The 24,391-nt window shown below is 42.7% G+C and overlaps 1 protein-coding gene across 1 annotated transcript; it reads right to left on the reverse strand.

Moving 5' to 3' along the window:
- Window positions 1–12,413: 12,413 nt before the first annotated feature.
- On the reverse strand, window positions 12,414–24,390 carry LOC138968993 (anaphase-promoting complex subunit 15-like). Its single transcript, XM_070341678.1, has 4 exons — window positions 24,175–24,390; window positions 21,179–21,235; window positions 15,649–15,772; window positions 12,414–12,617 (listed from the first exon to the last, which is right to left on the reverse strand). The coding sequence occupies exons 1-4, from the start codon at window positions 24,295–24,297 to the stop codon at window positions 12,613–12,615; spliced, it is 309 nt and encodes a 102-aa protein (XP_070197779.1). The 5' UTR covers window positions 24,298–24,390; the 3' UTR covers window positions 12,414–12,612.
- Between the last annotated feature and the right edge of the window lies 1 nt (window position 24,391).

Consider the following 24,391-nt stretch of genomic DNA (forward strand, 5'->3'; position numbering starts at 1 on the left):
GCTTTACACTACAGCGCTATACTGGCTTGCCACTTCAAGTGATCAGCAGGCCGGTACGCTTTTCACATAAATGTGTCTGTGCTTTCGAGGCCGCGGGGAATCGACAAAGCTATTGTCGTGAAATGCAGAGCGTTCAGTTTCATTCTGTGAGTTCGACAGATTGACTGAATGTTAATTTCGCTTCACGCGACTTGTTTTTCTTGTTTGAAAACTGAAGGTTAAAGATCCTTCGTCAGAACATTTTTACCCTCAAGGAAATGAGGCCAAGTCTGTACATGACAGAGCATGCAATATGCGATTTTGTTTGGAGGAGAGAGAAGATTGTGTCATTTAATTTTACTGAAGCTTATTATTACATGTAGCAACCAGAACTGTGACGCAAGGTATCTTAGATGCTCACTGACACAATGACCATGTGGATGCTACTCATGTGTGTTTGTTTTGTTTAATCTTGTACACACACGGTAATTGCAGACATGAATAAAAGTTCATGTTACAACATGGTGACAGGACATTGTTAAAGTAAGGGACACCTCATGCCAATTTGTGTTACTCAAATTATCCACCTAAAAAAACTACCTCCATGACGGTTGCATTATTATTGATGGTCTGGAAAGTGTTCTCTTATATGTACCACTGTGTTGTACAGCATTGAACATTTACCAAGAAACACATGCTATTTTTTGCTTTGATCTCAATGTTGTTATCAGAAAAAAGCATTTATTGTATATGTACTCATTTTAAGATTGTGCAAATAACTTGTCTGCATTTGTGTTTTTGTTTTGTTTTAAACTTTGTATTTTCCCTTTTCAATGTGAGAAAAACAGAACGACAGTCCGACCTGTTCTGTATGCATGTACAGTACTCCCCGGTTAACGTCACTACCGTTTAAGGTCACACCTCTGATAACATCAATCAGGGTGTTGGTCCCGACCTAAAGCCTTCTTTGTATGACTAAGAAAACCTCGCTTAGCGTGACCTCAGATACGGGAACACCTCTTTTTAGGTGACCCCCGATCTGGTCTTTAAATGCAGAAGACCACCGCTTAAGATCAAGCGAAAGTGAAACTGGGAAAAAAATCTCCCAATTTTGCGGCCTTGACCACAGGAGCTTGTATCCAACCACAGGTCGATAATTATTTACTCCTGCATGCTTATTATTTACTGCTGCATGCTTACCCTTACTACTACTATTTATTAGTAAATAAATAATAATAAGTAGATAAATGGAATAAGGAGTAAATAATTATCGACCGGTGGTTGGATACAAGCTCCTGTGGCCTTGACAGAGTTTTTTTCTCCATAATATGTGACCCTCCACCACGGAATGAGTTGCATGTCACCTTTGCATGATTTTTATACTTGTACATTTTCTTATAGAGTATTTTATGCTCTATCCTTTGGTGAACACCGATTTAGAAAAGAGCGAAAACTGTTCGAGTTATATGCCTGGGACTAACGGGATCCTCACACTGATACCTGACTGCCCCCGGACGTATATAACTTATAAGGCTTAGTGCAGAACCCTGCGAGGTGACATCCGACTCATTCCGTGGTGGAGGGTCACATATCATGATATGACGTCAAAAGAGAAGTGACGCACAAATGTAAACGTCATCAGATTATTTGGCCCGATTATTTTACACCAAAGAGAAGGATGAGGAAATCTTTCGCAAATAAAACTTGGAAAACAGTTCCCGCCAAAAAAGTCGCTGAACCAATCAAATTGCCGGAAACCACTTTGACAGAGTGAGACTCGTGGATGATGACAGATGTAACTGCAGTGTGCCCGCTCCCCTTCTGCAGAGGCATGAGGCCAGAATTGACCTCATGTTGCAATGCAATGTTGTCATAAGCGATATTTGAGTAGTGCCAATTTTAGGCCAAAATAAAAGACATTGTTCAAGATTTGAGATATTTGGAAGCTTTCTCTCTCTCTCTCTCTGTTCTTGTTGACCCTATATTAGGGCGAGGGCTGGATGTAAAAAAGCAATATTATTGCTTATCTATTACTCTCGATAATAAAGATTTTGTCTTGTCTTGTCTTGTCTTGTCTCTTTCTCTTTCGTTCCCCCTCTCTCTCTTCTCTCATGGTCATTGTTTCTGTCTGTCTGTCTCTCTCTCACTCTCAGTCTCCGACCCCTCTCCTCTCTCTATCTTTGCCCCTCTGGCCATCTCTCTTCTATCATGTCTCTGTCAGTCTCTCTCTCAGCCTCCAAACTATCTCTCTCTCTCTTCCTTTCAATCCCCCCCCCCCCCCCTACTCTCTCTCGATCTCCCTATTTTTACATTTAGTCAAGTTTTGACTAAATGTTTTAACATAGAGGGGGAATCGAGACGAGGGTCGTGGTGTATGTGTGTATGTGTGTGTGTCTCTGTGTGTGTGTAGAGCGATTCAGACCAAACTACTTGACCGATCTTTATGAAATTTGACATGAGAGTTCCTGGGTATGATATCCCTGGATGTTTTTTTCTTTTTTTCCATAAAAAGTCTTGTGGGTAACAAGGACATTTATGGGAAATCGGAATTCCTCTGCTGTAACCCCATGAATATTTATGAGTAGCACATGGACCAATCGCTGGGTAATGCCAGAGATTGTTCCAGCCAGCTTAGCGTGGATGCTTTCCCCTTGACCTCGTTCGGCCACTCTCTTCTTTGTCTACCTACAGACAACATCATTTTTGCTCTGTCTACTTTTGACTTATTCTTCGTCTTTTCTCTCCCACCCATCCCTATGTTTACCAGTTATCCCCTTTGTTACATATTGCAATGCAAATTTAGATTATCCTTGTCATGGTGTCATTATATTGCAAGCTATTATTGTTGTCACCTTGCTGAATACAGTATGTTAGTAAATTTGCTTGTACTTTTAGTTCCTGTCACTGGAATGAGTTAGCCTCTAGTCTAACGATGGGTTGTCCATGCCATAATGCTGTCCATGGTTTATTACATTTCATGCCCTTATTGGCTCCTATTCACTTTTGATTCTGACAATTTTTATTCTGCATGCTGCCAGGGTGTGCTGGCACCACCGTTTGAGCTTCGGTGCAGTACCATTATTGATTGGTCTGGAACCGAAACTTAGGCTATAGTCCACAGTTGCACCAGGTCCAGACTACTTCCCTTTCGCCCTGAGCGGTTTTTGGGCTGAGCAGCCGGCGACTGTGGCATCTGGCATAAACATATATCTAAATAATATCAAACTTACGTTTCAATTGTCAGCGTTATGGCGGAACAGCCCCAAAAGCTTTATGGACTCTCTAGATTTTATAATGAAATTCAATTGTTGGATTCCATGAGAATCCCAAACTAAATTAATTAACAGGTTGGGCAATTAACTATCTATTCTTGAAAAACATAGGTAAGGTAAAATAATTACAGAATTTAATAAAATAATTGTCACTTCGGTGGCCTACTGCAGCAACACTATGCATTGACTCTGTTGTTTTTTGCTTGTATGTTAATTGTGTGAACTGTGTCTCATCTGCCTTGTCTCCACTGATTTCACATAAATACTTTTGATGACGTCATATCCGGCTTTTTGTAAAAGTTGAGGCGGCACTGTCACACCCTCATCAGTTTTTCAATCAAATTGATTGACATTTTTGTAAAGCAATCTTCGACGAAGAAGGCCGGATTTCAGTATTGCATTTCAGCTTGGTGGCTTAAAAATTAATTAATGACTTTGGTCATTAAAAATTGTAATATATCTTTTTTTATTTTTACATAAAACGATCCAAATTTACGTTCATCTTATTCTACATCATTTCCTGATTCCAAAAAACATATAAAGATGTTATATTTGGATTAAAAACAAGCTCTGACAATTAAAAATATAAAAATTATGATCAAAATTAAATTTCCATAATCGATTTAAAAACAATTTCATCTTATTCCTTGTCGGTTCCTGATTCCAAAAACATATAGATATGATATGTTTGGATTAAAAACACGCTCATAAAGTTAAAACGAAGAGAGGTACAGAAAAGCGTGCTAAGCAGCACAGCGAAACCACTACCGCGCTGAACAGGCTCGTCAGTTTCACTCCGTTATGCACAAGCGGCGGACTACGGTCATTGTGAAAAAATGCAGTGCGTTCAGTTTTATTCTGTGAGTTCCACAGCTTGACTAAATGTAGTAATTTCGCCTTACGCGACTTGTTAACTTCATGTCTCTCTCCCTCTCGTCTCTGTCTGTCATGATCAGTTTGTCTGTGTCTCTCTTCTCTTTCTATGTCTGTCTGTCTTACCTCACCTCCTCTCTCTCTCTCTCTCTCGCTCTCTCTCAAATGCAGCTGATGGTCTCAGTGTCAGTATGTATGTCAATGTGTGTCTCTCTCTTGATCTGCCCATTACATGTATCACGTCATTGACTTTCAATGGGCGGGAAGTCTTTTATGGGGCCTCAAACTAAACTCTGATCTCCTCGGATAAGATCAAATTTTTCCACTGAAATTGATCTTATCCGAGGATCGGTTAACGTGTCCCTCGGATAAGATCACGATTTTTTTGGGTCCCAAGGGGGGTCACCTTATCCGAGGAGTACTGTAGCTTTAAATCGAAAATTTCAGTAATAAATTTTCATATACTTACCCAACTCACATATAGCAATTTACTTCAGTTTAGTGCTAGGACGCTATACTACGCATCACCTTGGTAACAAGGGAGGGAATTCTAAAAAAAGAACGACCCTGACCTATAAACAGGACATAGGCCAGACCGAGGCTGCCTTCCTACTTGTGCCGCCATCTTAAATCATTCCCACGGAAGCGGAGAAAACCCCCTTCTTTTTTTGGAGAAAATTCTAGTACATGTAGCAGGGTAGGCGGGAGGGAATTCACGATGTGAGTTGGGTAAGTATATTAATCAAATGAAAATTTATTACTGAAATTTTCGATTAAATTACATATATCTTATCCCAACTCACATGTAGCAGATCAGTGCTAATGTAGGTGGTGGGATACTCACTCTATGAGCTAGGCAATAATTTGCCCTGCTGCTACCATTGCTGGTAGCGCATTGGAACCGTCCTGTCGCGCCGGAAATGTCGCGCAGGTAGAGGTTGATAGAGACGTCCTCCGATCTCCAGTAGGCGGAGTCAAGGACTTCAGATAATCTTCCCGATTTTAGCACCAACTTAGATATGTCCTTATCTACCTTTGTGTTCAAAGACGATAAGGGTAGCTTTTGCTTATGATCTTAAACCCCTTGTATGAGACAGGAAGGAGCATAGTGATCTAACTGGTTAGATTCATAAGAATGGGTCGCCTGCAGCGAGAATCCTATAAAGAGGAAAAACTACGGCTTCTGATTCTTGGCTAAGAAGTCTGGCCGGAAACGGAGTGAGATAGAGAGCCTCTATTGAAAACTACGTCTCCCGGTAAGACGAAGAGTGCGTGAATCTTGCTACCTCTGCGTGCTGTAGCTAGGAGTAAAAGGGAGATCCTTTCGCGCGTAAGGTTTATGAAGGCTTGCGGACTGTAGCGGTTCGAAATCTGTGGAGGTAGAAACTCCGGAACCAAAAGACTCGGACTTGTCTTGCTGTGACCTTTTGGTATTGAACCCTATCTAGCATATGGTCTCTCTGTGAAAAGAGACCTGTCATCTTATAATGCGAGCTAAGTCAGTCACACTGACAAGATAAGGGAGAAGCATTGCCTAATTCAGGTAAGGCCTAGAAGTAGGTCCATGTTCTATCTCGCACAGCCTGGACGGAGCCCAAGGGAGAACTGTCCAAGTTGCAAACACGCCCCCCCCCCCCTCTTTTCCTTTCCGCCTTATCTCAAAAGACTTATGAGTGAGGAGCCCCGTTTGCGAGAGTGTGACAGAATGTCCCTGGTCTTTAAAAAAAAAAAGGATGAAGTTCTGAGAAGAAATCAAGCTCCAGAGAAGACAACCGTTGTCCTTTATGGCTACGGGAGTGGTATCAGTGAGAACTATATACCCATGTCCCTACGCGGTGGCTTGAAATAAAGAGGGCGAGCTCCTGTTAAAGGCCGAGGTCCAACAGGCCAGAAATCCCATGGGTATAGGCGGAGCCTCTTTCCTGGGATTGGTGGCTGAGTGGCAGGTCTCGCGTTACTCTCAACTGCCAGAGCTGTCTATTTTTGACCACAGCGGTCAGTAAGCGTGAGAAGATAACACAGCTGCGCTGTGCCCGCTCGTCAGCCGTGAAACCATACGCTACGGATAACGGGTTGTGCTAGTACTGAAGATTTGTGAGTGTGTGTGTGACTGACGATTTTATTCATTCCTCGTAATAGTAGCAGTAGTAGTGTGTGTGTGTGTGTGTCTGTGTGTGTGTGTGTGTGTGTGTGTGCGTGTGCGTGCATCTAATTTATTAATCCATCTCTCACTCTCTCTCGCGATAAAACACACACACACACAAACATACACTGACACACACATGCGCGCGCATGTTCTCACGTATGCCTTCTTTCATTTCAATAACCTATAAATAAAGAGAGAAAAAAGAGTTTGAATCAGTGAGCTTGTAAACAAACTTTTAATCGTATAGTGTGTGCTCGTATGACGTTAAAAACATCTTGGCGGGAAATGCGGTACAACATCAAAGGTCAATTCAAAATAATAGTAGGGTAAAAAAAAAAAAAGGTTGTTGGACACACACACACACACTTCTCTCTCTCTCTCATCTCTCTCTCTATCTCTCTCTCTGTTTTACTCGGGAAAAGCGTAACACTGATGCAGAACAGTAATACATGCCGGGGAGTGAATGTAAACGTAATAACATAGGTTAAAGTACAGCTATAATATTATTGCATCATGTACACTTGGGAGTGTATTATTGTTCTTCACACTGTGAGATTACTTCTGCAGTACACAACACTCTTCTCATGCAGGTCCCGTTATCTTGTTGACACAACTGTGTAACAGAAAGTGCCAGCAGATGCTTTGGCAGGGCTGGCATGCGTCTGGACCCCCTGAATTCAGTTACTGTTTACAGAGCTAAATCTGTTGACCAGACACATTTTACTAGGAAGTCCTTAGTCAAGAATTTGGCGCGAATATTTAACTCTATGTCATGTTGGTTGATCGTTTTCCGGCACTAAGGGTTATCCCATTGTGAAGGGTGGGGTAGAGCCTCTTACATTGGACATCCTTGCAAGTGCAATTCATGGTATGATGGAGATGCTTCTTTACCCATCCAAATTGGATTCTTCCAAACGGTCAGCTGGTCGACGAATCTTGCAGGCGAAGAGAAGAAAATTTGGAGGGAACCGTTATTCTAAGCCGTGAAGCAAGCGTTCGGTCATACAAAGGTTTTTCATCATGGCTGAGAAAAAAAGATTCGTTGTGACTGTGGAACTTTCGTCGGATGAATTAGACAGGTTGGAGGCATTTTTCCAGCAAAGTGATGTTGACTTTGATATTTCTGTTGATACTGATTCTGCGGGATCGACTAGTTATTCACAAATATCGGAATGTGCAGCCAACCCGGACCCGCCTTTTTATATTCCCGCGCTGGAGGGACGAGAAAGGTGTCCGTTTTGTTTTGCACAGCCCTGTGTGACGCATGAGGACTTTCGTCAAGGATGGTGGCCGATGGAAAATGTTGAACCACACCGGAAAAATCATCTGTACAGAAAAGACCTGTACAGAAGATTCTGGACAATGCTTTACCACCGAGGAGTCTGGAATCTACCTGAATACATTGTGAAGAAAGAAAGCGCACTGGAGCTCGACGCACACAGAAGGAAATTTGTATGGAGTAAAGATAGAGACAAACGCGACATCATGCCGAACTGTGTGATATCTCTTATACGGACATGGTTCCCAAATCCAGCTTGCACCGCCTACATGGGTCATTTGTGGGAATAGACAGAAGTCGTCAAGACCTGTAACGCTCGTGTTTTTTTTTAAATGCCTGCATTCCATTTATGTTTGCAAAAAGGTTGAACTGAATGTTCGTGTGTGTGTCTCGGTTGAGAAGTAGATCCTGATGTTTTCAAAACAATTTTAAATTTCCTTTTCATGGTCATCTCAACACTAAAATCATAAAACAAAACAAAATATTATGTTCACAAATTAAAAATAAAAACGGACAAAAAGTAGCAGGAAGAATTCAGATGAACACTGGATATAAAAAGCGGTCAACTCTGTGCTTTCTCAGTGCTCAACGAACGTTGGTGTTAGGTATCAGCTCCAGCGGCAGTGGCCGCCAGTGACCGGAATGTTGGGGTCGTACGCCATCTGGATGACGTATTCCAGGTGGTGGGTGCTTACAGCAGGAACTATTCTTAGGATTCGGACGTTGCCTACGGCTATCATTGGCGCCGCCCACTTTGGTTGACTGACAGCCGTTTGATTTTGAATTCAAACTTGGTGAGTGAGAATTTTTTTCTGAAAAAGCATGTTAGAAGGTTGTTTGTGATAAAATTTTGAACTGCATGTGTAGTGTTCATGCAGATGTAATCACTCGCACAATTTTGTGATTGTTGTTGTACTGCTGCCGTCGTACTTTACAAAAACTTGGTTCAAACGAGAGCTCGTTCCATCAAAGCACCCAATCACAAACTGGTCGTGGCACGCGCCAGTCTGCTTTTATACCCGGCCCTCGGCCTTTAACCGGACATGTCGCCCTCGCGGGAGCGAAGTACTGCTGAAGTTGTGTTTGAGTAAATGACAGTACAATAGCTGAAGCCGTAAGGCCGCAGCTTGAAAGTTAAAAAGATTGCCTGACAGGCCCGTGTCCAAAACGGTCACCCATCCCGGTAGTAACCGGGACCGATGCTGCTTAACCTCGGTGGTCGGAACGAGACCGTGTTGCGGCCTTTTGCTGTAAAAACGAGAAAGTCCATGCCGTGGCTGCAAAGAGGCGGGTATACTTTCCCTGTTGCAAAAGCAGGGGTGAAAAGTCGGGAGTATTGAAAACCTGATTGCCTGCTAGTTCTGTGTTAATCCAGTCCGTAATTGGGAAAGGCACGTGCGAGTATCAGTAACCTGATCCGCTCTCAGACCATGCTCCTATCGATCGCCGTCCCGAGGGAGGGGTGCGTGAGCGTCTTATGAGTTTTCAGTATCCCGATGACTGTATGGCTAAAGGCGTTACGTGGAGTTAGTTCTGAAACCTTGAGAAGATATCTTCAAGGTGCATGTGACTTGTGAGTGAATGTGCTGAATGATAAGTTTGCTTGTTGACTAGTTGTTAGTTGTTTAATTTGTTGCCCGGCAAGGAAAGGAACTCAGCCCTCGTGGAAGAAAACTCTGCTGAAAAAGAGTTAATTTGCGCACTCAAAGAGAGGAGTAACGTAGAAATATGCTTTTCGCTAGCTGAGCTAGAGCTAGCCGTAACCGGTACAATCTCTGAAGGCAGAGCCGGCATGGAGGATGACTTTGGCAAATCGATAGTGACAGCAAACGAATTTCTAGACGAAGGGTCTAAAACCTAAACTATCGCCTGAACTGGAAGAACCTTTAGCCTTCCTAGAGGGTTTCTTAACCGAAGAAAGCTCGGCGGAAACCTGCTTAGCTAGAACTCTTCTTTTTGCCACTGTCCGACATAACGGACGAAAGTGTACAAAAATCAAGTAAACAAGACCAACTGTGTCAAACCAATAAAACGTCAAAATTTGGAAAGGGCTCACCCAAAACACAGTCTGAGAGTAGAAGGACGTGAAGAAAGAACCAAGGTGAAGTCTGTCTAAAGCTTAGACCAGACGAAAGGCTGAAAAGCCTGAGCGTAGCAGAAACACGTCCACAAGACACGGACGCTGGAGAGAGAATGATTTAAGATGGCGGCACAAGTGGGAAGGCAGCCTCGGTCTGGCCTATGTCCTGTTTATAAGTCAGGGTCGTTCTTTTTTAAGAATTCCCTCCCTTGTTACCAAGGTGATGCGTAGTACAGCGTCCTAGCACTAAACTGAAGTAAAATGCTATGTGTGAGTTGGGATAAGATATGTAATTTAATCTTGTGTATGCATGTACCTTTAAATTTGATCTCTGTATCTGTATCTGTAGGGTACGTCGCTAGCATCCAGATTGCTGGCTTTGGCGCGAGGGTGGGTGTGCGCAGCGTCGTCGTCTAGCGGCGGCTGGTTGTTAGCGCCGACTTGAATGCCTCAGTAGAGGCTGAGTGGACAACTACGTTGTCCAGGTGATTCCACTCTATTGTGGATCGTGGGAAGAACGACTGTCTGTATTGTTCGGTGTTGCAGCGTGGTACAGCGAAACACCTGTCGTTGTTTTTTTTATGTAATTGTCTATGGGGTTGCTACCAACGTAGTCTGCTGTTTGTCTTCTGGGTCGAATCATGCGACCAGCACGTTGAGGGGTCAGGAATTTGTCTAGAGGCATTGATTTGGTACACTTACTTCACAATTTTAGAGTTATGTTTGCTAACACTTCAGTGTGTACAAAAATGAATGTACGGTTATCCTGTATGCCGTTGATGTTAAGATTTTGTTTTGGTATGTCTGCACCCATAACACCATTTCAATTATAATCAGTTTTGACAAGAATGGCAAGTATATATATATTTTTTAATATATATGTGGAATGAGAACATAACTTCCAAGTGCCTTCACAGTAAAGCATTAAACTATTACTATGCCTTTTTCATATTTATGAAATGTTCAATAAATTGAAAAATTGAAAGTAAAAATTAAACAGACAAACAAATCTATGTTCTTTTGACTGTCACCCTGAAAAAGGAGAAATAGCTTAGAGGGCTGTCACACATGCGACTGAGTCGCGCGATTCACCCTGACACACAGCCGACTCAGTCGTAGAAAACAGCTACGACAAGTCTGCGACTCAGTCTCATGCGATTCCCTCGTAGCTTTGAGGTTTAGAACATGTTCTATTCCTGCGATCCAGTCGTCGGTCAATCGCAGGGGCAGAGCCAACAGAGCCAATCAGAACACGTTGCTGCGGCCTTGACGCCGTGACGTAAAATAATGGCGGACAGTGGCGTACAGCGTCTCTTCGTCGATTCAAAACTTTTTGGAAGAACAGTTTTTTACTCAGATATAAAGGAGACGTTTTAGGCGTGTACAGCGGTCGGAAAACATTAATTGCAGCTGTCTGGGAACTTTATTTCTTGCAAAGGCATAATGCTGAAAGGAATTTTTCAGAAAGGTAGAGCGACGTTCGAACATTTAGCGTCTGCTCTCGCAAAGCGCGTTTGCCGTGTTCACTATGACACGTCGCTTCCACCCCGCTCGCGTGGAGTTATCGTTCGCCATTCGTTCGTCTATCGTTCATCGTGTGACGGATCAATGGCCTACGATGTGATGTGCGATCGGCCAAAGACTGAATCGCAAGACTGAATCGCAACGACTGAGTCGCCTGTATGACCGAGGCTTTAGAAAGAAACAATGAGGTTGTTTACTGGGCAGATGTGTATGTGTGAATGTGTGTGTCTGTGTGACAACGATAGAGAGACTTAGACTTAGACTTAGACTTAGACTTAGACTTAGAACATTTTATTCACATAAAGGGTAGACATTTTAGGCCATAGGCTTAATCTTACAATGTGCCCTTTACATTCACACAAACACATATTCACGCGTGCGCCCGACTAGAATCATAGAAACATCAAACATACAGTAATAATAAATGAGAAAAGTAGTAGAAAATACATGAATGGAACATCAATAAAGCAATTACAGAATGGAACATTAATTACGCAATCACACTTGCGCACTCACACGCAGACGCACAAGGAGGAACACATATAGTACTAATAATAATATACACACAACTAAGTGCCATTTAACAAGCACACAGTGAGCCAATCAAGACAGGTAGATTTAGCATTATGTAGGCATGCAGCAGTCTATATTTCAGAGTAATAAAATAATTATAATTAACAAAGCTAGCTACAATACCGGCAGCGTAACTTATGAAGACCTCAGTATGTGTTTCCTGAGGGAGGTTTTGAATGCGTTCAATGAACGGCACGTTTGTACATTCGAAGGAAGAGAGTTCCACAGTGAAGGTCCCACAAAAGCAAAGCTAGTTTTGTATAGATCTATGCGAGTCCTTGGTAATATATATATAGATTTGTTTGACACATAGCGCTCGGAAGCTTTAGTCAAGAATGCATTTAGGTATGGTGGGGCCAGCTCATTGAGCGCCTTGTACATTAGAATTAAGATGTTGTAATCAAGCTGCTGTTGAAGTGGAAGAATATTGGCTACCTTCAACTTTTCTGACGTGGACAGATAAGGATTGGTTACAATAAGCTTAGCACCTCTTCTGTGCAAGGAGTTTAGTTTTTTCATTATATTTTCACTGGCACCGCACCATACAGTGGAGGCATAATTAATATATGAGAGAGAGAGAGAGAGATGAGAGAGAGAGAGAGAGAGAGAGAGAGAGAGAGAGAGAGAGAGAGAGAGAGAGAGAGAGAGAGAGAGAGAGGGAGAGAGTTAACACACCAGAAGAGACACTTTCAAGATCAGCATGCTTTAATATACACAATGACCATGACCATAAAAGAGATTAAGTATGCAAAGCAATGATAAACTAACTACGCATCATACTGGCAGGCACACACACATTCTTACTCCCTCATGGCCTTAAATCACCTAACATTGCACAACTAGTGTCTTCCTCAGATCTGCAGGAGTGCACCGGATACCCTCAGGATCAGTCTGGGGAACAAAAAAGTTGACATAGCAAAATCTGGAGGTGCACGAATTGGCAAACAAACCCCAAACAAACCCACACAAAAACCAAAACAAACAGAACAAGTCGCGTAAGGCGAAAATACAACATTTAGTCAAGTAGCTGTCGAACTCACAGAATGAAACTGAACGCAACGCAACGCAGCAAGACCGTATACTCGTAGCATCGTCACTCCACCGCCCGTGGCAAAGGCAGTGCCAGTGGAATTGACAAGAAGAGCGGGGTATTCGTTGCGCTGAGAAGGATAGCACGCTTTTCTGTACATCTCTTCGTTTTAACTTTCTGAGCGTGTTTTTAATTCAAACATATCATATCTATATGTTTTTGGAATCAGGAACCGACAAGGAATAAGATGAAAGTGTTTTTAAATTGATTTCGAAAAAAAAAATTGATAATATTTTTTATATATTTAATTTTCAGAGCTTGTTGTTAATCCAAATATAACATATTTATATGTTTTTGGAATCAGAAAATGATGGAGGATAAGATGAACGTAAATTTGGATCGTTTTATAAAATAAATATTTTTTTTACAATTTTCAGATTTTTAATGACCAAAGTCATTAATTAATTTTTAAGCCACCAAGCTGAAATGCAATACCGAAGTTCGGGCTTTGTCGAAGATTACTTGACCAAAATTTCAACCAATTTGGTTGAAAAATGAGGGCGTGACAGTGCCGCCTCAACTTTCACGAAAAGCCGGATATGACGTCATCAAAGACATTTATCAAAAAAATGAAAAAAACGTCTGAGGATATCATACCCAGGAACTCTCATGTCAAATTTCATAAAGATCGGTCCAGTAGTTTAGTCTGAATCGCTCTACACGCACGCACGCACACACACATACACCACGACCCTCGTCTCGATTCCCCCCTCGATGTTAAAACATTAAGTCATAACTTGACTAAATGTAAAAACAAACAAAATAACCAATGATACAAACAAAGAGGCATGAAACAAATGCATACAGTGATGCCCATTTTATAAACTACATGTATTACGCTAGAGAAAGATGTGCTGTCTGCTTAGAAGCCAATGGCACATACCGGTAAATACAAACAGAAATGCAGACCCATGCAGTGATGCACAGGTTTATTACACTAACCATATAAAGTTGGCCAAAAAATTATTGCAACAAATTTCAAACCCAAATTAAAGCATTAATTCCTGTGTCATTTAATTAAAACTGTATATGCCAAAGAAGGCCGTTCACTTAACCTTCAGGATCACCTTTTGAATTAAATATTTCTTTTACAGGGACCATGTGACCGCCGCTCAAGTAAGGGTACCTTCAAAATCGACCAGACAAAAACGGAAGAGCCGAATGAGAAATCGACAAAAAATAACAATAGGCAAAATTTTGCAACTTTGACATACAAGAAGAAAGTCAAACCAGTTATCTACCCTGAACAGATTATTTTGTTTTGCTACCTTGTGTATTTCGCGTGCTGTGCTATTCCTACTGATGCAGGTGTCGATCGCAAGAGCGGTCAAAAACGGAACGTTTTACGTCAATTTTTATAGGTATCATGTCAAAAAGCGCTACATTTTAGCAATAACTTGGTGGATTGCTTTGAAACTTTCAGAATATTTTACCAACATACTAGAGATACTTTGTGCGAAAGTTTGGATCGTTACGGTTATTTATCCAGATGTGACGCAATGTTTCGGAAAATGTTGTTAAACTTGTCATAGGATTGTTCACTTGTGTCAAAAAAATTCATGACTTTGCATATCTACAGATAAATGATTGATACAGATTCTGTCTAAGTTTCATTTGCGTGTAGCTGCTGGCGTTAATTTGGTAGTCATGCAAACACATGAGGAAAAAATAGAACGTTCATGCTGTTTCGCGCTTACAGCTGTTATCGCTGCGTGCCTCTTAAAACATGCTACGGTCAACCTTGGCTGGGCATCGCTGTGGCACCAGAATCATCGCTTAAATATGTAGCGTGTTTACTGGTCCAGCAAATTTGCGTCAGTACTCCGTCGCGATATAACCTTGAATGGTTGAAAACGACGTTAAACACCAAATAAAGAAAGAATGCGTCAGTACTTACACGCACATAAAACTTTAGCAGTGTGTGTATCAATAATTTTTCTAAAGACATGTAAAGTCATACATTTTTTGGACCCAAGGGAACAATCCTATGACGAGATTAAAAACTTCTTTCGAAAAATTGCATAACATTTTAACAAACACCTGTAACAATCCATCATTTTGCTCGAAGTATCTCTAGTATGTTGGTAAAATATTCTGAAAGTTTCAAAGCAATCCACCAAGTCATTGCTAAAGTGCAGACTTTTTTGTCATGATACCCCTAATAAATGACGCAAAAAGTCCCGTTTTTGACCGCTCTTGCGATCGACACCTGCATCAGTAGGAATAGCATAGCACGCGAAATACGCAAGGTAGCAAAACAAAACAATCTGTTCAGGGTAGATAATTGGTTTGACTTTCTTCTCGTATGTCAAAGTTGCAAAATTTTGCCTATTGTGATTTTTTTGTCGATTTTTCATTCGGCTCTTCCGTTTTTGTCTGGTCGATTTTGAGGGTACCCTTACTTGAGCGGCGGTCACGTGGTCCCTGTAAAAGAAATATTTAATCCAAATGGTGATCCTGAAGGTTAAGTGAACAGCCTTCTCTGGCATATAAAGTGTTAATAAAATGACACGGGGATTAATGCTTTAATTTGGGTTTGAAATTTGTTGCAATAATTTTTTGGCCAAGTTTAGTTTTGACTCACACACACACAAACGAAATGGCTGCCACAAAAACCTGTCATCGGGTTCTGGCAGCGATTCAAACCAAATGAAGTACAAAACTGGCATGACATCTTTTTAAGTGAAATATTTTGGAGAAACCTAAACTGAAAGAAATAACTGTTTAACAATGCTGTTTTATTAAGCTTTTCAGATGTTGTTTAATAAAATACTTTCACAGACAGACAAACAAACGCAAAATTGCACACACATACATAATCAGTACACTTACTTGTATCTTCAGCTGAGTCCCTGTCATCCATCATGTCTGTGTCCAGTTCATCATCATTTGTATCGCTCTCCTCGTCATCTTCTCCTTCATCATCTTCATCTTCATCATCGTCATCATCCATTTGCTGTTATGAAGAAAAAACATTCAACAATGCTATTTCATGCTGCAGTTTTTTCTCTCCCTTCTTTAATAAATATGTTATTTTTATCAGCTGACATTACAATCACATTTCTTCCTTTGTGCTGAAACCAATTAATCACACCATCATATATAATCCTTCAAAGAAAATGCTCTTTTTTCCCTCTAGAAAAACAGCAATGACAGTCTTCTAAAATAAAAACATCACTAGAAAGGTGTTCACTGTTATAATATTAAATATTCAACATTTATGTGCCCCAATCTTTTGTATGTTAAAATTCCTTGTTTTTTTCTTCTTCTTCTGAGTTCATGGGCTGAAACTCCCACATACACTCGTGTTTTTGCACGAGTGGATTTTTACGTGTATGACCGTTTTTTACCCCGCAATTAAGGCAGCTATATGCCGCTTTCGGAGGACTTCCTTGGTTTGATAGTCTCCAGTGTTTCTGAGAAAATAAGCATGAGATCTGACTACGTCTTCATGGTCCACAGTCATTGATAAATTTGTAGTGCGCACCAGTTTATTGCAGACCTGAGAGTGAGAAGCATTTACAAATGCAAATGAATATCTATCTATATATATATACTAGAGGAATACCCGGCTTCGCCGGGGTGAATCGCGAGACAGAGACAGACAGGGTGGCGGTTCATCACAATCACCTCTGCAGGCGAAGTCCTGTCAAACGGGATTGAGAATTTTAGAGCTTATTTCTTAGCCCTATATTATCTGTTGTGGCTTCTCAAATGCCAGAACATACAGACAGACAAAAGCCGCTAGACCCCATCACAAACAGAACTCTACAATCCACAGGTTTTTGCCCACACACACACAAACACACACACAGAGAAGCCGTATATATATATATATGTATATCTATATCTATAAATATATAGAGATAGGTGAGAGTGTATTTTTCGCGTGGCTATAAATTGATTCGACCTTTTCACTTTGACAGTAAGAACAACTTACGGGTGCAAGGGAAGCGTTCTGGACAGCGCAGTGACATTCTAAAAATAGTAACTCAGAAACGGGAATTTGGGGTGAACGGCGCGAGACAGAGACAGACAGCGTGGCGGTTCACCACAATCACCTTTGAAGGCGAAGTCCTGTCAAACGGGATTGAGAATTTTAGAGCTTATTTCTTAGCCCTATATTATCTGCTGTGGCTTCTCACATGCCAGAACATACAGACAGACAAAAGCCGCTAGACCACATCACAAACAGAACTCTACAATACACAGGTTTTTGCCCACACACACACACAAACACACACACACACAGAGAAGCCGTATATATATATCACTAGAGGAATACCCGGCTTCGCCGGGGTGAATCGCGAGACAGAGACAGACAGCGTGGCGGTTCATCACAATCACCTTTGCAGGCGAAGTCCTGTCAAACGGGATTGAGAATTTTAGAGCTTATTTCTTAGCCCTATATTATCTGTTGTGGCTTCTCAAATGCCAGAACATACAGACAGACAAAAGCCGCTAGACCCCATCACAAACAGAACTCTACAATCCACAGGTTTTTGCCCACACACACACACACAAACACACACACAGAGAAGCCGTATATATATATATATGTATATCTATATCTATAAATATATAGAGATAGGTGAGAGTGTATTTTTCGCGTGGCTATAAATTGATTCGACCTTTTCACTTTGACAGTAAGAACAACTTACGGGTGCAAGGGAAGCGTTCTGGACAGCGCAGTGACATTCTATAAATAGCAACTCAGAAACGGGAATTTGGGGTGAAAGGCGCGAGACAGAGACAGACAGCGTTGCGGTTCACCACAATCACCTTTGAAGGCGAAGTCCTGTCAAACGGGATTGAGAATTTTCGAGCTTATTTCTTAGCCCTATATTATCTGATGTGGCTTCTCACATGCCAGAACATACAGACAGACAAAAGCCGCTAGACCACATCACAAACAGAACTCTACAATACACAGGTTTTTGCCCACACACACACACAAACACACACACACACACAGAGAAGCCGTATATATATATGCATATCTGTATCTATAAATATATAGAGATAGGTGAGAGTGTATTTTTCGCGTGGCTATAAATTGATTCGACCTTTTCACTTTGACAGTAAGAACAACTTACGGGTGCAAGGGAAGCGTTGTGGACAGCGCAGTGGACAGCGCAGTGACATTCTAAAAATAGTAATAGTAAGTTACAAACGGGAAAGCCACACGAAGGAAGGGAGATAAACGCCAAACACTGGAGAAGATAAGGAAGAGTTACTTATAATGGTGAAATGAACACAAAAACCCAAATCAGTTCAGCGCTGCGCGCTGAGAGCACGTGTTGAAATATCTCATCGATGATATTGTGTCCGGGGTGTAGCTGAATACGGTGTCCAAATTTGAAAAAGATCCACCGAGAACTTTGGCGTTGTGATGTGGTGTAGCGGCTATGGTGTGTCGGTATGGGGGCCCGGGTAGCTGAGGTGGAACCAAAATAGCTGAGGTGGAACCAAAATCGGTTCAGCGCTGCGCGCTGAGAGCACGTGTTGAAATATCTCATCGATGAGGTTGTGTCCGGGGTCTCTCTGAATAAGCCCACCAAATTTGAAGCAGATCCATCGAGAACTTTGGCCGTGCATCGCGCACAGACAGACACACACACAGACACACAGACACTAGTCGTATATATATATAGATAGATATCGCGTGGCTATAAATTGATTCGACCTTTTCACTTTGACAGTAAGAACAACTTACGGGTGCAAGGGAAGCGTTGTGGACAGCGCAGTGGACAGCGCAGTGACATTCTAAAAATAGTAGTAACTTACAAACGGGAAAGCCACACGATCGAAGGAAGGGAGATAAACGCCAAACACTGGAGAAGATAAGGAAGAGTTACAGCAGTCCCTCTCATGAACGGACACCCTTGGGCCATAGCAAAACTGTCCGTACATTGCAGGTGTCCGGTCACGGGAGGGGTGACCACACCACCCCCTCCCCCATACACTCACACAGAGACACACAAACAACAGGATTGAGTCTATGCTAATCACTTCTTGTGGCTACTAAACAATAAACTCCTAATACTTCTTTAAACGTTCTGTAAAAATGATTTGTATGAAAAGTGTTGAAAAGAAGAGATAAAATAAATCCTCAAGGCAGTGAACACACTCACCATGCACTGACATACGAAAGCAGCCACACAAACACAGCACAGAGGAGCGTGTGCAGATGCTTTGCAAGAATAAGCTTGAAACCCAGTTTGAATAAATAGCAGCAGATAGAGCTGCATGTCATAATCATGTAATTTATTTTCATCTTGTCTGGCTTTATTGACTGCATGCCGATCATGTGGCATGGCAGTGACTTTTCACTCTTCAGTCGGAAATACACTGTACATAACACAGCTCCCACTCTCCCTCACTAATGCCTACCCCAAGCCGTGACAACTGATGCTTGGAAATTGTGTGGAAGAGTACACCTCTCTATTTCTCTCCAATGCTCTTCCTGCTGACATGCAGTGACACCGGACACCCCACAGAGTTTAGCCAGCTACCCCTCCACCCCACCCACCCCCCCCCCCCCCCCGCCTCCCTCTCTCTCTCACTCCCTCCAGCCATGTACTGTTGGGCTGTGGCCAGAGAGGTCAGCTCCAACTGTTCAATCAGAGCAAAACCAGTTGACTGTGTCGTAACTTTTGACACAGCAAGACAACTGAATGGTTCACAGATTAGGCAACCGACTCACTGGTCAAGGCTGAGGGGAAACAAGAGTATCTTGTCAATGAAAGAGGTTACACACAGACACACGATGCTGAGAACTGTGGCCGGTTTTTCACTTTCTTTCGCTCAGGACCTTCATCGACTGTGGTTTCTGTTGTTTACGTCCAACAGACAAGAATAAAGAGCACAGTGCAGTTTCATGTTGGCATCTTCGCATGTACTCCACTCCTGACCAAAACTACCCCCCCCCCCCCCTCCTGAGTTACCAGTGACTGTCGTCACGCCATTGCGGCTGTGATCTTTGCACCAAGAGCCGGACTGCTCTGTTATCGATTTTGTTGCGGTGAAAATTTGACGATGGTCTGTCCGTACATTGGAGGTATGACCTGCTGTTGGGACCGAAAATGAGTGTCCGTGTCCACGTTTTGCAGGTGTCCGTTTAAGGGGGGGCAAATATAGAAGGAAAACACTCCGTGCCGAGCAAATGTGTCCGTACATGTCAGGTGTCCGCTCACGCCGGGGGCCGTACATTGCAGGGACTGCTGTACTTATAATGGTGAAATGAACACAAAAACCAAAATCAGTTCAGCGCTGCGCGCTGAGAGCATGTGTTGAAATATCTCATTGATGATATTGTGTCCGGGGTGTAGCTGAATACGGTGTCCAAATTTGAAAAAGATCCACCGAGAACTTTGGCGTTGTGATGTGGTGTAGCGGCTATGGTGTGTCGGTATGGGGGCCCGGGTAGCTGAGGTGGAACCAAAATAGCTGAGGTGGAACCAAAATCGGTTCAGCGCTGCGCGCTGAGAGCACGTGTTGAAATATCTCATCGATGAGGTTTTGTCCGGGGTCTCTCTGAATAAGCCCACCAAATTTGAAGCAGATCCATCGAGAACTTTGGCCGTGCATGGCGAATACACAAATACACAGATACACAGACACACACACACACACACACACACAGACAGACACAAGTCGTATATATATATAGATACGACGTGTGTGTGTGTGTGTGTGTGTGTTCGCGATGCACAGCCAAAGTTCTCGATGGATCTGCTTCAAATTTGGTGGGCATATTCAGGTAGACCCCGGACACAACCTGGTCGATGAGAATTTTTAACACGTGCTCTCAGCGCGCAGCGCTGAACCGATTTTGGTTTTTCTGTTCATCTTCCCAGATCCATTCCCAGTAACTCTTCCTTATCTTCTCCAGTGTTTTGCGTTTATCTCCCTTCCTTCGTGTGGCGTCAATCCATATTCCCGTTACTATTTTTAGAAGGTCACTGTCCACAACGCTTTCATCCCGGCGAAGCCGGATATTCCCGTTACTATTTTTAGAAGGTCACTGTCCACAACGCTTTCATCCCGGCAAAGCCGGGTATTCCTCTACTTCTTCCCGGCTAAGCCGGGTACCCGGCAAAGCCAGGTATTCGGCTCTACTTCTTCCCGGCGATGCCGGGTATTCCGGCGAAGCCGGTACCCGGCGAAGCGGGTAATCATCTAGCATCATATAATATATATGACAATATCAAAGCCGAACAATGCTTGCGTAGTTGTGTGGAATACCTGCATGTATGTGTCTCACTGTGTGCGCGCCTGCAAGCATGCATGTGTGTTTTTCACTTAATCATGGTAACTTTAGCCACAATCTGTTAGAACCATGCATGTATTTAAAACTTACCTCCAGAGTCTTTCCAATGGGTATAACATGAGCATCTTTGGAACCAATATTGTGCAACTGAAAAGCAAATGAACAGTCAAACTTCAGTAAATAGCACTCCTAAAGGCATATTCTTTCAAAATCACTAATTTTAGGGGAGAACATATATATACATATATATATATTATATATAGTATACGACTTGTGTCTGTCTGTCTGTCTGTGTGTGTGTGTGTGTGTGTGTGCGCGATGCACGGCCAAAGTTCTCGATGGATCTGCTTCAAATTTGGTGGGCTTATTCAGAGAGACCCCGGACACAACCTCATCGATGAGATATTTCAACACGTGCTCTCAGCGCGCAGCGCTGAACCGATTTTGGTTCCACCTCAGCTACCCGGGCCCCCATACCGACACACCAAAGCCGCTAGACCACATCACAACGCCAAAGTTCTCGGTGGATCTTTTTCAAATTTGGACACCGTATTCAGCTACACCCCGGACACAATATCATCGATGAGATATTTCAACACGTGCTCTCAGCGCGCAGCGCTGAACCGATTTTGGTTTTTGTGTTCATTTCACCATTACAAGTAACTCTTCCTTATCTTCTCCAGTGTTTTGCGTTTATCTCCCTTCCTTCGTGTGGCTTCAATCCATATTCTCGTTTCTAAGTTACTATTTTTAGAATGTCACTGCGCTGTCCAGAACGCTTCCCTTGCACCCGTAAGTTGTTCTTACTGTCAAAGTGAAAAGGTCGAATCAATTTATAGCCACGCGAAAAATACACTCTCACCTATCTCTATATATTTATAGATATAGATATACATATATATATACGGCTTCTCTGCGTGTGTGTGTGTTTGTGTGTGTGTGTGGGCAAAAACCTGTGTATTGTAGAGTTCTGTTTGTGATGTGGTCTAGCGGCTTTTGTCTGTCTGTATGTTCTGGCATTTGAGAAGCCACAACAGATAATATAGGGCTAAGAAATAAGCTCTAAAATTCTCAAGTAACTCTACCAATGAAAGCATTGCACCCTTTCTGATGACTCGGACATCAAATTATCAATTAACTTTGATATTGACATTTATGTAGACTAGCTAAAAAAGATGCTTGGTGCCAAAATTGCATTGTTTGGGCTTCTTGGCAAAACCTTAAAGCAACTCTTACTCTGACAAGGTGGTCCTTATAAATTCTGTGAACAGTTTCCCTCAAACAGTCAAACAGCAAAAAAATTCTTCAACTTGAGAGAAAGCTTCTGTTGATTTATTTAAGCCCCCCTACCCCCCCAGCCTAATTGTTTTCTGTGTGTGTGTGTGTTTGTGTGTGTGCGTGCTTGTGAGTGATCTCTCTCACTGCCTTACTATCTTTTTGTCAGTGTATACATGCATGTCTCTCTCTCTCTCTGTCTTTCTGTCTCTAGTTGTCTGTCTGTCTGTCTGACTCTCTCTCTCTCTTTTCCTTGCTTTTCTCTCTTAGCCTATGTTTCCTTTTCAACGTAAAAAAAAAAAGAGAGAGAGAGAGAGAGAGAGAGAGAGAGAGAGAGAGAGAGAGAGAGAGAGAGAGAGAGAGAGAGAGAGAGAGAGAGAGAGAGAGAGAGAGAGAGAGAGAGAGAGAGAGAGGGTCAATTTGTCCTTCGCTGGGGGTATGCAGTGCCTTGGCATTCTTTCTTTATTTGGTGTTTAACGTCGTTTTCAACCATTCAAGGTTATATCGCGACGGGGAAAGGGGGGAGATGGGATAGGGGAAAGGGGGGAGATGGGATAGAGCCACTTGTTAATTGTTTCTTGTTCACAAAAGCACTAATCAAAAAATTGCTCCAGGGGCTTGTAACGTAGTACAATATATGACCTTACTGGGAGAATGCAAGTTTCCAGTACAAAGGACTTAACAGCCTTGGCATTGCACTTCTACATAATTTATTAGTAGAAGTACATGTATTTTTAATTTTTAATTTTTTTTTACAGATCTAAATAGTAGATGAATGATTGAATCATTTAAAATGGTAAATTTCCCTTGATAAAAATGAGAGTGAGACTGAGACTGAGAGTGAGACTGAGACTTGTTCGCCGACGACTGCCTGCTCTATAGGGAAATAAACTCCTTCACGGACCACCAATCCCTGCAACAAGACCTCAGACACCTCGAAGAATGGGCGGTTACCTGGGGCATGCCTCCAAATGCTATATCCTCAGTATAAACAAATCCTCTGACTTCTACTACCAACTGGACAACAGCATCCTCCAAAACGTTAGATCCACACCCTACCTTGGCATTCTCCTCTCAGACGACATGAAATGGAGCCCCCACATTTCTTCTATCACTAAAAAAGCTAACTGCACCCTTGGCTTCCTTCGCCGCAACCTCCAACGCTGCCCGCCTCGTTGCCGTCAGCAGGCCTACCTCTCCCTTGTGCGTCCCCTCCTGGAGTATGGGGCGGTTGTCTGGGACCCCTACCTGAAGAAAGACATTGACTGCATCGAACGCGTACAACGCAAAGCATCAAGGTTTATCACAGGCGACTTCAGGTCGTCGACCCCCCGGCAGCGTCACCAGACTCCTAGAGAAAACTGGACTCCAACCTCTGCAACAGCGACGTCAACAACTCCGTCTGACGTTCTTCTATAGGGTGGTTGAGGGGCTGGTACCGGCACTACCATCACACCAGTTCTTAACTGAGCAGAAGCAAGGCCGTAAAATCAGGCCAGTGAGACACCCTGACCATCACACATCCAACATCGTCTCACAGTATTCAAGAAACAATTCTAGACCCTATTCAGTGCCCCAAGGCCGCACTGATCAGTTTAGGAACTCCTTTTTTGTGAAGACGGCACAAGACTGGAATCTACTTGAGGACAATACTGTAACCTCCAAAAGCATTGGCATCTTTAAAGCCAAGCTAGCAGCCGTACACCACCATTAGGCTGCCGCACTCTCCCCCGCTGCATTTACGCCAGTCTTCTGGTACCCAGCAGCGTAATCCATCAAGATCAAGATCAAGAGAGCAAGTAAATGTTTACCCATGAAGTGTATTCTGTCTCTTGCTGCGTTTGCTGCTCTGTATCATCACATGCTTTGTCTGCAGTAAACCACAGTCGATCGACCACCCGCGGCATAAGCGAAGGAAACAATGGATTTGCCATTTCTGAGGCAAATTCGTCGAAAAAGTAAAGTACCACTGCAAATGCAGTTTGAGTTTGCTCTCAGAGTTTCACAGCAAGGGAAGTCACTCGCAAC

Source organism: Littorina saxatilis, linkage group LG6, assembly GCF_037325665.1.
Source record: "Littorina saxatilis isolate snail1 linkage group LG6, US_GU_Lsax_2.0, whole genome shotgun sequence".
Taxonomy (NCBI): Eukaryota; Metazoa; Mollusca; class Gastropoda; order Littorinimorpha; family Littorinidae; genus Littorina; species Littorina saxatilis.